The sequence below is a fragment of the Bicyclus anynana genome, chromosome 18 (genome assembly GCF_947172395.1).
Source record: "Bicyclus anynana chromosome 18, ilBicAnyn1.1, whole genome shotgun sequence".
Lineage (NCBI taxonomy): Eukaryota > Metazoa > Arthropoda > Insecta > Lepidoptera > Nymphalidae > Bicyclus > Bicyclus anynana.
In genome coordinates this window covers 11,492,503-11,509,130 of record NC_069100.1, presented here as the reverse complement: position 1 = coordinate 11,509,130, position 16,628 = coordinate 11,492,503, and the positions used below count along the sequence as shown (strand labels likewise).

Here is a 16,628-nt window from a genome sequence, read left to right as displayed (position 1 = left end):
ATGGACCTGCCAATGCATAGCTTTAAGCAATGTGTTAAAAAACATTTACTTAGTCGAGGTTACTACAACATTGATGAGTTCCTTAAAGATAAAAGCGCTTGGATGCCATTGGATCAGCTTCCACCTTCACACAGGAAATAAAACTATAAGAAATTGTAATTGTTATCAATTGTAAATTATAATACTGTATGACTTTTTCAAAAGAGCAACTGTTGAGTTTCTTGCCGGTATCTTCTCAGCAGAACCTGCCTTCCGAACCGGTGGTAGAATCTTTACAAATAGTCAACTGACGTGTCAAAAGTGCTTGTAAACTGAGCCTACTTGAAATAAATGATTTTTGATTGATTGATTGATTGATACATTTTGACAGTTTACATGAAAGTAGACCTCATAGATAGTATTACCAGATATACTCGTACGAGTAGGGTTAGTATTTTCAGGTAAGCTTTTATAACTGTCCGGAAAATACTCACTCTGACTGAAATAAAAACTAAACGAAGTAATCTGGTATTAATATAGGTAATATCTAAAAATTAATAATAAGCCTCCTGTTTTTGTATGTGAAAAGAGAATATTTTTATTCTTACTATTACTTATTTCAGACAGTTATAAAATGCACATAATATGTGCATTTTAGAATTGAAACTATCGTGAGTGTTGTTCATATTAATTTATTATCATGACTAAGGACCTCGTATGGGTTCGAAACTAGTCGGGCATATTCAGACATTGTATCACGTGAGTTTTAGCCGTATTACAAAATAAATTAATACATATTTTCATAGTTACTCCTAAAATGTATTTCTAAATTAGGTGAGTATTAAAGAAGATAACTAAAGGAGATCATTCACGCTCCATACATTTTTGGGCTCTTTTTGAAAGTGCCGGCCAACGAACAAAAATGGCACGACTCGTTAGAATTAGCTATTTGGAGCAATAGCTAATATGGAATAAAAGTTGTCAAGTGACTCTGAACGAAGTTATACAGGTTCGAAGATTCGTTATTTCCATACATTTTGTCAATTTTCAAAAGTGACCGCTAAGAAAAAAAACTGATACGTATCGTTAGAACTGCCCATTTGAAACAATAGTTAGTACGGCACAAATGTTGTAAGGTTGCTCTGAATCAAGTTATACAGGTTCGATGACTCGTCACTTCTACATATATTTTTTGAGTTTTGTAAGTGCCCACCAACAATATAAATGATACGTATCGTTGTGACTAGCCATTTGCAGCAATATTTACTATGGCATAAACATTTTAGTATAGCTCTGTGTCCAGTTATACAGTTTAGATGATTCGTCAAATCCATACGTTTTATTGATTTTGAAAGTGCTGTTTTACAAAAATATGGCACTTATCGTTAGAACTGCCCATTTGGAGTAATATTTAGTATGTCACGAATGCTGTAAGTATGGCCTGAACCAAGTTAAAAAGGTTCGATGTCTCGTCACTTAAATGCATTTCATTGAGTTTTGTAAGTGCCCACCGACAATATTAATGATACGTATCATTTTAACTGGTCATTTGTGGCTATGTGATTGGCCGTTGTGCGTGTATTTGTTGTTATTCAAGCTTGTAAACCAATATTACCATTACTTAAAGAATAAATAATAATAATAAATCGTTTTTATTTCTCTCAATGTACAATAACACAATTTTTAGTTACATTTGCACAATAATGTAGAATTTGTGAAAATTCTTAGAATCGTTATATCTATATTTTATTATTGCTTTTGTTTTCCAACTTTTTCGGAAATCAGTGAATGAAAGTTGTATAACTTGTTTCAGTACTAGGATTTTTCTGAAACGTGTGCAACGTGCTACTAACTATTGTTCCTAAGGACTAGTTTTAACGTTGGGTTGGGTATTTTAGGTGAACGGTACTTTAAAAAGTCAGTAAAATATATGGATTTGACGAATCATCTAAATAGTATAACTTGATTCGGATCTATACTACAACGTTTATGCCATAGTAACTATTACTGAAAATGGCTAGTTATAACGATAAATAGCATTTTTGTTACTTACAAAACTCCATCAAATACATTGAAGTGACGAGATATCGAACCTGTATAACTTGGTTCAGATCAATCTTGCAACATTTTTGCCATACTAACTATACCATAGCCATAAGCACCATATTTTTGTGAAACGGTACTTCAAAAAATCAATAAAATAAATGGATTTGGCGAATCATCGAAACTCGACACAAAGCTTTACTACAATGTTTATGCATAGTAACTATTGCTGCAAATGGCTAGTTATAACGATACGTATGATTTATTTTGATTGCGGGCGCTTACAAAACTCAGTAAAATGTATAGAAGTGACGAGTCATCGAACCTGTATAACTTGGTTCAGTGCAGTCCTACAACATTTAAGCCGTACTAACTATTGCTCCAAATGGGCAGTTCTAACGATACGTATCAGTTTTTTTTCTTGACGGGCACTTTTGAAAATCGACAAAATGTATGGAAATAACGAAACGTCGAACCTGTATAACTTGGTTCAGAGCCCTCCTACAACTTTCATGCCATATGAAATATTACTCCAAATGATTAGTTCTAATGATTCGTGCCATTTTTTTTCGTTGGCCGGCACTTTCAAAAAGGGCCCAAAATGAATGATCTCCTTTAAGCATCTGTCTTATATTATTCTAAAGTAATCTTTATCTTTGCTAATGTAAGCAATACGTATTTTATTATGTATCTTAATGTGACGATGAAGTCTATATTTAGTGACCTAATACGAAATTCCGGAATTTTCCTGGATTTTCCTGCAACCTGGCGAACCTACTCATAGATAAAAAGGTAAATAGAGCTTGTATCCGTCGTGTTGTTCTAGTGCAGATTGGCGGGCAGATAATTAATTGATTATATGGATAAATAGAAGATACCTTCAGTAAAGTATTGCTTAAATTTTCAATAGTATTAGTACTACAAAGTTTTTGCTAAATAGTATCTTTAATATAACTCTATACATCGCGTATCTCTTGGAACTTGCAAAATGACTTTCCAAGTTACTAAGTTTTTTATTCAAAACTCTTCGTACAAAATTGTACTTTAATGCAGAGCAATAAGACTTAATATAACTTATTGTGTCACATGATCGATCAACCAGTTACAATAAATCTTGTAATGGATTTACAATTTTATGCGGCACAAAATAAAGTAGATTTTTGTTTAATAATTGAATATACGGTGACGAATCGTGCTTCAAATGTCAAACCGCACAGTCGGTAAGAATGTCTCGTCGAGGCAACGTATTCTAAATTCAAATTTTAGGTTTATTTTTTTTTTCGTAGTGTAGTGTGTATTTCGTGTTTGGAATCTTGGAGTCTTCCTATTTATAAGTTAACAATGGAGGGGAAGTGTTTGTTTTTTTTAATTTTCGCCATAATGGCAGCGGTTATGGATGGCCAGACCTTGGGAGGTAAGTGAAAGGTGGTTTTGCCGGACAAATTATTTGTCTGTTACACAAAAGTTTAGTCATAACATTATTTTGAGGTCGTCTATTATTGAATAGCTAATTAATATTAGGATTCCGTTTGCTTAATAAATTTAAATGAAGTACTTTTGGTAGGCTGATGTCCATTTATATATGTAGTTTCCTTGTAATATTTTAAATAGGTACCTAACGAAACGAGTTTCGAAGGTCAACATTTTCCATTCATAATATAATTTTCTGTGAAAATGACTCCTTATTTATTTAAAATACTAAAATAATATTTATTAAGTATCTTGCAGTTTATTACTAAGCCGATTATGATAAATTCTGTCAAAAATGTATAATTTGAATCTTTCAAAACAAATTTATCCAAAACGCCTGAAGCTACTTTCCTAGAATAAAATATTGATTTTTCTCAATTTTTCTTGTATTTTTCCAATATTTAGTATAATTAGCAAGAAAGCCAATATAAGGAAAAGTGATTAATAATAATTATGAAAAAATGCAAGCATACTAATGGCTAATTGATTATTAATGATTTATGATAATTATACAGTTAGCGGTGTGGTATGAATACCTATACGTGTATGCATTAGTAGTCATCAACCCATATCCAGCTCACTGCTGAGCACGAGTCTCCTCTAAGAATGAGAGGGGTTAGGCCAATAGTCCACCACGCTTGCCCAATGCGCATTGGCAGACTTTATACACCTAGAGAATTAAGAAAATTATCAGGTTTCCTCACGATGTTTTCCTTCACCATTTGAGACATTTAATTTCTTAAAATGTACTTATCTGAAATATTGGCCTAACCGCTATCATTCTGAGAAGAGACTCGTGATCAATAGTGAGCCGAATATGGGTTGCTGATGATGATGAATGATAAATATTAGTGTAGAGGTACATACTCATAAAGGGTTCAAGGGTCGAAGTAGTCATGACCCTCATAATATGTGAGTGGCGTGCATTTCATAGATGTCATAATGCATTGACTACCCCGAGGAATCTTTGCGAGAAGTATTGGAGATGAGATTTTCTAGTTCGTACAATTTGTACGTATAATGAATGGAACGACTATGCTCGGAGTATCTCTGCGTGATCGAATTAGAAATGAGATCCACAGAAGAACCAAAGTCACCGACATAGCTCAACGAGTCGCGAAGCTGAAGTGGCAATGGGCGGGGCACATAGTTCGAAGAGCTAATAGACGTTGGGATTCCAAGGTGCTGGAATGGCGACTCCTCACTAGAAAGCGCAGTGTTTGTCGACCCCCCATCAGGTGGACTGACGACATCAAGCGAGTCGCAGGGATTCGCTGGATGCAAGCGGCTCAGGATCGTGATGTTTGGAAGTCAAGTCCTGCAGTGGACGTCCATCGGCTGATGATGATGATGATGTGCGTATAAAGCCTACCCTAGTTCAAGTCCGTGTGCAGGCCACTGTATGTGAGGAATACGACTGAAGGAGGACCTATGGAAGTATGGATTTATTGACACGCTGATTACGATCACACCTGACGTTAAGTGACGATGCAGATAGGTTTGGTTGAGTTATATTACTCTGTTATATTACTATATCCCTGACGAGTCTCTGTACCTAGTCATCAATTGCATGAATAATATACCGAATAACATTCAATGAATCATCTGTACTAATATTATACTTAATGAGAAAAGATATTTTCACTACTCTTGCTCAAAAACACTGTCATATTACCACGCAGCGGGGCTAAACAAGCATATTAGCCTCTAGGGGCTAAAGTAATTTTGTTTTTTAATTCTTGTCTTACGAGTACTAGCCTACTATAAAACGGAGGAGGTTTTATTCGAAAATTGAATCATTATAGGTAAGGCTCTGATTGTTTTGAAAAATAAATAAAAAACTTTAAATTCGAAATAAATGCAGCGTTCTTGTCTGTGGAATGCGTTCACAGTTAAATTCTTTCACTGTTGGGAGCTACACTATCCCCGGTTGGTTATAGGCTATATTTAATTCCCGTATCCCAACGGGAACGGGAACTACGCGAGTGAAGCCGCTCTGCTTCTACTAGTCAAGTATAATTCAGGAAATTAAGGAATACAATAAACAGCGTTGAATAGTCTGTCCTATAATTTAAAAAAATACTAAACGTTTATGTCGCTTTCTTCATCTGAAATTTTCGTAAATTATGCCTTTCTGAAATTAGTCAACCTTTGCCCAATTTTCTAATTTATGTACCTACTTCGTAATTTAATTTACTTACATGCAAGAGGCCTACGTCCAGCGGCTGATGATGATGATGATGATGATTACTTCGTAAGCACCCTCTACGAAGTATGAGGAAATAAAAAGATGAATGAAATCGACTAAGACCCCGGATCCCCAAATCCGTCGCCCGGACACCCGGGATTTGGGGATCGTCGACCGGATTTAGCGTTCCGGTACGATGCCGTGTAGAAACCGAAAGGAATGTGAATTTTCATCATCCTAACAAGTTAGCCCGCTTTCATCTTAGATTGCATCATCATTTACCATTAGATAAGATTGTAGTCAAGGGCTAACTTGTAAAGTATTAAAAAAATAGAGATGGCAACTGGTAGTAGTAGACAGTGCCTGTAATACAATTAGGTCAGCAGAGCTGGTTGTAAAACGATACGCAGCCGTGTAGAAAGGGATTGCTACCGTGAAATTGGCCAACTGTCAGTGACACTTAACGGTCAACCTAGTTTCCAAAAGGCTTATAAATTTAATTTTCCTTATTTTAACTGACTTTATAAAAATGGGGCTCTGTATTCAGTATCGTATCATATATTTTATTTAATTGCAAATAAATATTTGCCTACATTTTAATGGTGAGACACTGTTACCTATTACTTAGGCACATCTTTGTGTGTTAAAATATAAAGTTTCTTACAAATAATAATTCTGATTCTGATTAGTTTTTTTATGTTCATGATTTTTGCCAAAACCACTGATCCAATTTGGATAGGGTTTTGTTATTGAAATGCAACATTTCATGGAACAAAATGGCAGGTATTCTAGCTGTGCTCCGCGGTGATATTATTTGAAGGTGGCTCATTTTTATTGAGAAAACAATATTTTATTATATACACATTACCGGGCAGGGTATGGTGAGTCTTAGTGCATTCTAAAAGTAACCTATAAACCTACACTCTATGTCACAAGTCCTGAGACCAGCTCGAGGTGTTTCCTTTATAAAATAATGCTGTCGTTGCTACCATCTAAAGCAGTTCTCTTATAATAATTTCCAGGGCCCATGCATGGCAAGGTGGTGGTCTGTTATGTGGCCACATGGGCGGCATACCGGCCGGGCGCAGGCAAGTTCGAGCTGGCAGACATCGAGCCATCACTCTGCACACACCTCGTCTACTCCTTCGCCGGGTTAGATGAGACAACGCTCAGCATTAAGAGTCTTGGTAAGAGTCCTTTCAGGGCCCATGCACGACAAGTTAATTGTCTGTCATATGGCCAAATGGGCGGCTAACCGGCTGGGCGCAGGCAAGTTCTGACGGGCGGACATCGAGCCTTCCCTCTGCACGCACCTCGTCTACTCCTTCGCCGGGTTAGATGAGACGACGCTCAGCATCAATAGTCTTTGTAAGAGTCCCTTCAGAGCTAGTTTCGAACCCATGCCTTAGTCATGAGCTAATTCATGGAATGCGGCGTGAGCTAAATAAATAGGCTCAAAGTAGCTATATCATCGCAAACATGACCAACTGCAATTGTGACCATGACTGCGATGTGATAGCCGATGAGCCCTTTGCGTAAAAAATGAGTCTTTCTGTCACCAGTCGAATCACACTTGGCTGATTTGTCTGGACCCTTGGAACTTGCTACCTTCCAATGCCACCACAATCTCTATAGCTGCCTATATGGTTTAAACAAACTTTCATCTACACTTATATTTTATGGAGAAAAACTTGATTTTTTGTTTGTTTGCATTGAATAGACTCTGAAACTACTAAACCGATTTGAAAAATTCTTTAGGCTTCGGCTGAGGGATTCGGGGCTAAAGTAAAGCCCCGAATCCCTACGGGAACGGAACCACGCGGCGTCTGCTAGTCTTTTAAAATGAGAAAGGTCTGGCTTTACAGGTTATTTAGATTATGTTGTAATATTTACAGATGCCTGGCAAGATTTAGAGAAGGATTACGGTAAGGGTGGCTACAAGCGTATGGTGGCGCTGAAGGCTCGATACCCTCATCTCAAGGTGACTGTAGCTATCGGCGGCTGGAACGAGGGCTCGGAGAAATACTCCAAGATGGCGGCCAAGCCTGAGACTAGGGCGAAGTTCGTACAGAGTGTAGTGCACTTTTTGGGGTGAGTTACTAGGTTTTTTTTTATTCTTTACTAGTTAGCTCTTGACTACAATCTCACCTGATGGTAAGTGATGATGCAATCTAAGATGGAAGCAGGCTAACTTGTTCGGAGTAGCATGAAATCCACACTCCTTTCGGTTTTTACACGACATCTTACTGGAACGCTAAATCGCTTGGCGGTACGTCTTCGTCGGTAGTGTGGTAACCACGGCTGAACCCTCCCACCAGCCAGATCTGGACCAATTAAGAAAACCTCAATCGGCTCAGCCGGGGATCGAACACAGGACCTCCGTCTTGTTAATCCATGGAGGCCGTCACGGCGAGATTTTTATTCTCTATAAAAAATAGCCAGTTCATTTAAAATATGACCATTATTTTATTCCGTTTGTATTATTCTCGTTCCCCAATTAGTCGGAAAGATTGTGTTAGGAATGGGAACGAGAATAGTCCAGCTGGTGGGAATAGAACCCATGACCTCTAGGTATTTAGTCCGGCCTCTCAACCGTGCAGCTACTAGTGAGAATAGTACTAGAGAGAACGACTTCTCACTCCCAATCTACTTTTTGCTCAATGTTGAGCACGAGTCTCCTCTCAGTATGAGACAGATTAGGCCTCAGTCCACCACTAGCCAAATGCGGATGCAGAATTCAGACACGAAGAGAATTAATAAAATTCTCAGGCATGCAGATTTCCTCAAGTTTTTCCTTCACCGTTTGAGATACGTGATATTGAATTTCCTAAAATGCACATAACTGAAAAGTTGGAGGAGCATGCCCCGGACCGGATTCGAACCTACGCCCTCCGAATCACAGGCAGAGGTCATATCCACTAAGCTATCAAGTCTCATAATTTTCATTTTCATTTAATTGGAAGAAATATCGGTTAATGTATCAAAAAAATGTTTCCAGAACATACAAATTCGACGGTCTCGACTTGGACTGGGAGTACCCAACGAAGCGAGGAGGTAGTCCTGAAGATAGGAACAACTATGTTGCGATGGTCAAGGTAAATCCTCTCATTTTTTTCATTCTTTACATGTTAGCCCTTTACAATCTCACCTGATGGTAGTGATGATGCAATTTAAGATGGAAGCGGGCTAACTTGTTAGGAAGAGTATGAAAATCCACACCCTTTTCGGTTTCTACATGACATCGTACCGAAACGCTAAATTGCTTGGCGGTAGGGTGGTAACTCGCCACGGTCGAAGTCTCCCACCAGTCAATTTCATTCTGAGACGAGACTCGTGCTCAGCACTAAGCCGAATATGAGTTGATAATGACAGTTTGTATCGGATTATCCGACCAACGGCTTAACGTGTTCTCCAAGGCATGGGAGTGTAAACAGTACCAACTCTTACTCAGCTATTTCAGAATTTTTACTGAAAATTTCTTAGTAGAAAGAAGTAAGTTTCTCACTGGATATTCCAACACTTGACCCAAGATTCGATTCCAGGACCTCCTGGCAGTTATATTTATAATTATAAATGCCTTTTTCTTCTTCCTAGCGTGATCCACTATGTGGGGTCGGCTTTCCGGCATAATCTCGCCCACTTTGAACTATCTTGGGCATCCGATTTCTTAGTTGGTTGGCTCTCAAGTCCACGTGTACCATGTCGAGGCAGCCATCTTTCTATTGAAAGAAATGTCATTCCTATACATCTCTCTAGTTTTCGAAGCGTTAGCGATCGTAGAGAGAGAATCGACGTGTCGCTTGGGTAGGGGGGCAGCGTTTTTAGGACGGCCTCGGGGTTTAGCTCCATGGACTGCGATGTTCAGACATCTGTTACCCTCGTAGTTTGCGGACGTCGTGCAACGGGACCGGACTATCTAAGACGGGCTTCTTGCAGCTTATCTCCGATGTTACCATATCAGCATGTCTGCTTTTTAGAATTGTAAATGTAATATATCTTATACAAATTTAATAATTCTGTTCTTCTGCAGGAACTAAAAGAGGCATTCGAACCCCACGGCTACATCCTCACCGCAGCGCTCGGGGCTGGCAAGGAGACCATGGACACGGCGTACGATCTGGCGCGCCTCAGCCGATACCTGGACTTCCTGCACATGATGTGCTACGACTACCACGGCACTTGGGACAACCTGGTCGGAGCCAACGCCCCTTTGAGAGGAACTACTGAAGCTGATTTCTTGAGTGTGGTAAGTTGTAACAGAAAGAAAAAGAAGGCAAATTAATAGTAAGTGTTACGGACGAAACAAAACACAGAAATCTTCGGCGTAAATGAGCTCTCCGGGACGTATCTATATCGGTATAAGGGATGTTGACTGTTCGATCGAAAAAGTCGGTTTATTATTTTAAAGGCTGTCAAAGTGTGACGTATGCTGTTACTATATACGTTCCGTTTTCAGCCCATTGTTATAAGGCACGCAGATTAACCAACAATAATTTGCGTCGCCAACAACTAAGCTTATCTTATCTCCATACGAGTACCTTGAATTTAGAAGTGATAACTTGTTAAGGGAGGCTAAACCGCTTCGTTACGCAACATGTTACTGTCTGGCTTCCCTTTCTCTCACGCATACTCAATATGCATTATGCGTATATCACGCCCCTTAAGGAACACGTTCTTTTTTTGTTATTTTTGTTAAACTCTGACACAACTAACTGTTTCAGTAAACGTAAATAACGACTGCTGGCAACTAAGACAGAAATAAGGGTTTGGTCAGTGGGAAGTCATCTTGTCGCTTTAGAATTTTAATCTACTTGTGAAATCGTCAAAAATGTTTCTCTCTTACTATGGTACAGTTATGCAGGGCGTTTCTCTGCGAAATGGAATCAGGAATGAGGAGATCTGCAGAAGAACCAAAGTCACTGACGTAACTCAGCGAGTCGTGAAACTGAAGTGGCAATGAGCAGGGCACAATTCAAAGAGCCGATGGAAGTTGGGGTCCCAAGGTGCTGGAATGGCAACCCCACTCCGGAAAGCGCAGTCTTTGTCGACCCCCCTGGACTGAAGACATCAAGCGGGTTGGAGGGCTCGAGATTGTATTGTTTGGAAGTCCATACAAGAGGTCTACGTCCAGCAGAGGACGTCCATCGGCTGTTAATGATAATGATGATGATACAGATTAATAGGACGATGATGTTAATGACCATAGCACAGATTGAATTTGCTCTTATTTTTTTTCAGGAATACACAATAAAATACTTACTGTCCCACGGGGTCAGTCCTTACAAAATGGTGCTGGGGTTGCCGATGTACGGGCGAGACTTCATCCTGAGCGACCCCTCGGTCAGCAGCATAGTTTTCGGTCAGACGCCTGCCAAGAACATCGGCTTCGCTGGACCCTATACTAGAGAAGCTGGATTCCTTGGATATAATGAGGTGTGGTATTTTTGTGGGCACTCATAACAGTTAAATCTATACTTCTATACTAATATATAAAGCTGAAGAGTTTTTTTGTTTGTTTGTTTGTTTGTTTGTCTGTTTGATTGAACGCGCTAATCTCAGGAACTACTGATCCGATTTGAAAAAATCTTTCAGTGTTAGATAGCCCATTTATCGAGGAAGGCTATAGGCTATATATTATATCCCCGTACTCCTACGGGAACGAGAACCACGCGGGTGAAACAGCTAGTCTTTAAGAAAATACAACTACTAGTGTATTATATATAGCGTAGTACCTACCACGTGAAATTTAGTCTATTACAAATCTAGTAGGGAGCATATTTTCGGGGCTTTAGTAGTAGCAGACATATTTTGCTGTGTCATGAGCATTTAAAGACGAATATAAAATGAAGCAATAGCTAATTCAAAAACTTGGTACTTTGTTTTTCTCAAGATTAATCAGGTTAATTATTACATGAAACTAAAACTAAATAAAATTAAATCTAAAATCTACTCCACCCACAAACATAGGGATGATGACTAGTTCTGAATATATTGATTTTTATGATACATTAGGGTAAATATGGCCAATGTTAACAAATTTATACATAAAAAGCAAAGATTGTCTGCATATTTGCAAAATAAATAAGATCCCACGGTAGCCAAGGTAATTTTTAATTAAACATCAGTTGATTTTTGGAAAAATTAAATTAATTCCCTAAATTAATGCTGTTTTTCAGATTTGCGAAGAGATGACAAACAAATCTTCAAAATGGACGCATCACTGGGACGATCGAGCGGCGACCCCGTATCTAAGAGATGGTGAAAGGGTTATTGTTTACGACAACCCTAGATCCATTGCTATTAAAGTCAAGTGAGTAATCTGGACCGGACCTGGGCTATCACGCCTGTATAATATAGGCGTGATAGCCCAGGTCCGGAGCATGCACCTCCAAATTTTCAGTTATGTGAATTTTAAGAAATTAAATATCATGTGTCTCAAACGGTGCAGGAACATGAGGAAACCTACATAGCTGAGAATTTTTTTAATTCTTTACGTGTGTGTAGTCTGCCAATCTGCATTTGGCCAGCGTGGTGGAGTAGCCTCTCCCATTCTGACAGGAGACTCGTATTCAACAATGAGCCGAATATGGCTTGTTAAAAATGATTAATCTATACTAATATCATAAAGAGGAAAAATTTGTTTGTTTGTTTGCATTGAATGAATTGGTTCCGAAATGCGATCTTTGACTGTCCTGTACAAATTGAAAAAATCTCAAGTATGCCAAAATATTTTTTTTTAGAATGGCCACAGACTACGGCCTCGGAGGACTCATGGTGTGGAGTATAGACACGGACGATTTCAGAGGCTTATGTGACTCTGAACCGGAAACTTACATAGACTTCGTAGAGCGGTATAACAAGATGGTTGACGATCCTGTGCTCCAAGAGGCTTTGAAGAACCTTAAATTGCCCGATGGTAAGTAACTGTTTTAGGAAATTATGTCAGTATATAGGTATATAATTATGACCTGGTCCCCGGTCAAGACCTGACCCCTCTTATTCTCAGAGGAGACTCGAGCTCAGCAGCGAGCCGAATATGGGTTCATAACGACGACGATATAGGTATACACGTAGTATAGGTGGCGGAGTATCGGTGGAGCGCGCTTTGCTCAAACTGTGGTGTCTCGACTGAACCGCAGTGTTAATCAGTGTCTATAGCTTGGCAAACTCGTTCGTAACACCCCCGATGATCCGGGAGGGGGGTAGCGATGCCCCGCGCACTCGTCTTCACACCCCCGTCGCCCGCGTATCATGTCATCAATGAAGTGTCATCAACGAACTAGCCAAGTATAGATGGATTGTGGACATCAAGCAGGGAGTCATTGGATGTTGACGCATCGATTAAAAGAGGCCTTCAGCATTATTGGATCTCCATCGGGTAGTGATGTAGATGATGAATTTTCACGTCAGTATTTTTATGTTTATCCCCATTTTGTTCCTTATTTCTCATCCGTGTAACTACAATAAATCACCGCGAATTAGCTAGTTCCAATTTGTTTCAGCCAATCGTATTGAAAATCTAAGCAGAAGAACCGCCTACGCGGTAGCCAATAACAAACTCCATCTGCGTTTAGCGGAATCGGAATTTTCGAACTACCCTCTTATGAGAACGATCAACGAAGCGACAACACTAGCGTTAGAAGAGAAGAGAATACTCGACGAGATGGCCGCTGTACTGAAACAGAACGAGATAGAAGTTAAACCAAAAGGCAAAGACGACAAAGGTTCCGCACATGCTGGATGTGGAAGTCTTTTGCTTGTTTTGTGTGGAGTATTTAGTTACGTTTTATTTAGTTAGTATTATTTATTAATGCAATTGAGTAACTGCCAAATTTTGTAGCAATATAACAAACACAATTATCACAGTCCGACAAATTAATGTTGCTGGGTTAATAATTCTGGCAACAAGAACTGTTGGCTTAGATATTAACAGTCGCCGGCATACTCCTACGAGTATATACCGACTTTTTTCGTTTAAAATGTTGAGGAGTAGCATACCATGACAATTTTTTATTGCCAAGATTATTGCAGCTCTGTAGCCAAGTGGCTCGTCGACAATTTTTAATGCTGGAAATATTTCATGGAATAAGTTAGCTGTAGTTATATTTAGGAAGAAATATAGCTTTATTTCTTAGTAATCAATTCGACAAAATTGAATTTTTAGATAGGTATTTCTTAATAGACGTAGGCAAGTATATATTAAAAGTTAGTGTATGCTTGTCTAATTACTGTCTGATGATGACAATCAACTAACTACACTGCCATTAGAGTCGAGGGGAATAAGTACGAGAAAGCCGATAAAATTCCGCATTTGATGGTTATGCACTTTTGCTTGTTTTGTAAACGTTTTAAATTAGTAAGCAACATCTAGGTTTTGTAAATGCCAAATTTTCAAAACTGACTATTGCGGGGTATTAAAATCTTGACAACTTTTATATTATAGCCCGACTATTTTTTATTGTTGGGCCATTATAACCGACAACTTTAATCGCAAATAACGTCTTAAAAATGTGTAACCATTATTTTCGTAGAAGGCTGTATGTAAACATAACCATTGGGCTATTGAAATTAGTCAGCAAGACGCAGTTAACCGTACTACAATAATTATTTTTTTTCATTTTTTAAACAGTTCCATGTCATTGGCTACAAAAATTCAGCCCAATGTCAATTATATATTATTTACCATGAGTTTTGTTAATAGTTTTATTTATTTTATCTTGGTCATGGAAAAATAATTGTATGCCACTGCACGTAATTAGCCATTGTAGCACTCGTGCTACAATGACATTGGCATAAATAACTACTGATTATACTTGGACTATCATCTTGTCATTACATCCAGCATTACATTACAACAACGAACTTAATACCATAGATATAAGAGGTAACTAGATTTATAAAGTGTCAATTCTTTGTATTGAAATCAGCGTACCCAGGGGCGTGGCCTAAATGGCTGTTTAATATTTAGTGAAAAATTTTAAAGTTGAATATTATTTATTCCATTTGTCACAGAACAAAACAAGACTGCTAGTACATGCGCGGACACGCTTGCGATGTTCCGCACACCCGGGTGTACGCGGGCCACGCCGCCTTGCTATTTCTATTGCTAAAAGCGTTAGCTTTTAGCGTTGTCTGTACTGTGGTTAATACCCTGCAATTGCTAAAACTTATGTAAGTCTTAATGATGAAACCAACTTTTAATGTACCTACGAGATGAAACCAAATGGGAATATTTGTAGAATGTGTATAGAAAGTGTTGTACATACATAATATTGTGAATACTCTTTTATTGTGATAATATTGATTATAATATTTTTTTATGATTAAACTTTTTTATTTCTACGCAATTTCGTTTTATTTGTTATTATTGGATACGAATGAGAAACATAATAAAATCCTAGCGGATGTCGCTATTTCGAGGTCTAGACCAGACATTTTCCTTTTGTCCAAACTAAGCGAATAGTACTTGTAAAGCTTACTGTACCGTGGGAGACTAACATTCCGAAGGACCACAGTATAAAAGTGAATAAATATTATGACCTAACAAATGAACTAACTAAAAATGGCCATGTAGTTAGTCTGTGCGCCGTAGAAGTAGGTGCGAGAGGATTACCAGCAAAATCCCTCTATAATTTGCTTACAGACCTTGAACCTCTCTAGAAGTGCAGCTAGTTCTATATTAGAACGAGTATCCAAAGCTGCTTTAATAGGATCTTACCAAATTTGGCTAGGCAGGGAGAACAACACGAGCAGAGAACGGGGAGTGTCGATCGATCGTCAAAGAATTCCTTAACCCTACATCCTGTAGTCACAAGTTCAGGACTCTGCTCGGAGTTCTTCTCTCTACCACGCGACGGACCCGGCACCCGCACGGTGAATCCATGGAATGCTAAGATATTCGTCTCTTTCATAAATATTCTCAAGTTATTTATAAGTCGAAAACAAACATATACAGCGCACAGAACACGACGGTGTCGTAGTCTCTCCAAATACAAAATTCAAAAACGAATACATTCTCGAGTCAGTACGACACGAAGCGTCGCGTCAGTAATTTTCAATATTATTCAAGAAATATGGCGTCTTATGTTTTTTAAATATTTATTAAACTTAAGTTTTTATAAATAAGATTAGAGAGTATTTTTTTATTGGCAATTATTGATTATTATAATAATTTAGTTTTCTTAATTGGTCTGGCTGGTGGGAGGCTTCGGCCGTGGCTAATTACCACCCTACAGGCAAAGACGTACCACCAAGCGTTTAGCATTCCGGTACAATGCCGTGTAGAAACCGAAAGGGGTGGATTTTCATCCTCCTCCTAACAAGTGAGCCCGCTTTTATCTTAGATTGCATCATTGCTTACCATCAGATGAGATTGTCGTTAAGGGCAAACTTGTAAAGACTAAAAAAAGTGGGATCGGGTTCAAAACAATGTTCCTAGTATTCTTGGGATTTGCTTTGAGTTTTTCTTTCTGCCACACGAAATACCACGGTTAATCGTTGCAATACAAAAAGCTTTTTTTTTCAAGGAATTGTTTTTTTTTTAAGTTATCGGAATAGGTTCTCTCCCGTTCGAGTTCTGACGTAGGCTCTATAAAAAAGTGATAATATTTATCGTACCTATTTTGTTATTGTTATTGTTAACTGGGTCAAAATATAACTATAAAATTTATCTAACGAGGTACTTAATTATAATAATTCCAAGTACTAATTAGCAGCTGTTTAGTATAGTTGTCGATAATGCGTAATGACTAAATAATAAAATTAATTGTTATTGTCATTTATTTACAACAAATTGATAAATAATAAACTATGTATATTATAAATAATAATAAATTATTTGTCTGTCTTTGTGCGAAAATTTTAAATTACTTTATAACACGCTTAGAATCTTTATACCTACCACACCTTATCCCACTTAAGTGGGGTAGGAAAAATCCTGAAAATTGTT

The 16,628-nt window shown here is 38.2% G+C and overlaps 1 protein-coding gene across 1 annotated transcript; it reads left to right on the top strand.

Annotated features, from left to right (window-relative positions):
• Window positions 1-3,216: 3,216 nt before the first annotated feature.
• On the top strand, window positions 3,217-15,022 carry LOC112050022 (probable chitinase 2). The gene is made up of 9 exons (XM_024088142.2): window positions 3,217-3,436; window positions 6,703-6,867; window positions 7,576-7,771; window positions 8,679-8,775; window positions 9,711-9,926; window positions 10,919-11,113; window positions 11,857-11,990; window positions 12,421-12,596; window positions 13,183-15,022. The coding sequence occupies exons 1-9, from the start codon at window positions 3,364-3,366 to the stop codon at window positions 13,476-13,478; spliced, it is 1,548 nt and encodes a 515-aa protein (XP_023943910.2). The 5' UTR covers window positions 3,217-3,363; the 3' UTR covers window positions 13,479-15,022.
• Window positions 15,023-16,628: the final 1,606 nt, after the last annotated feature.

Bases quoted from the DNA above. Each gene is read 5' to 3' on its own strand.
- LOC112050022 (XM_024088142.2), top strand. From the start codon at position 3,364: ATGGAGGGGAAGTGTTTGTTTTTTTTAATTTTCGCCATAATGGCAGCG. The intron at 11,991-12,420 runs GTGAGTAATCTG...ATTTTTTTTTAG, and splicing joins TCCATTGCTATTAAAGTCAA to AATGGCCACAGACTACGGCC. The intron at 12,597-13,182 runs GTAAGTAACTGT...AATTTGTTTCAG, and splicing joins GAACCTTAAATTGCCCGATG to CCAATCGTATTGAAAATCTA.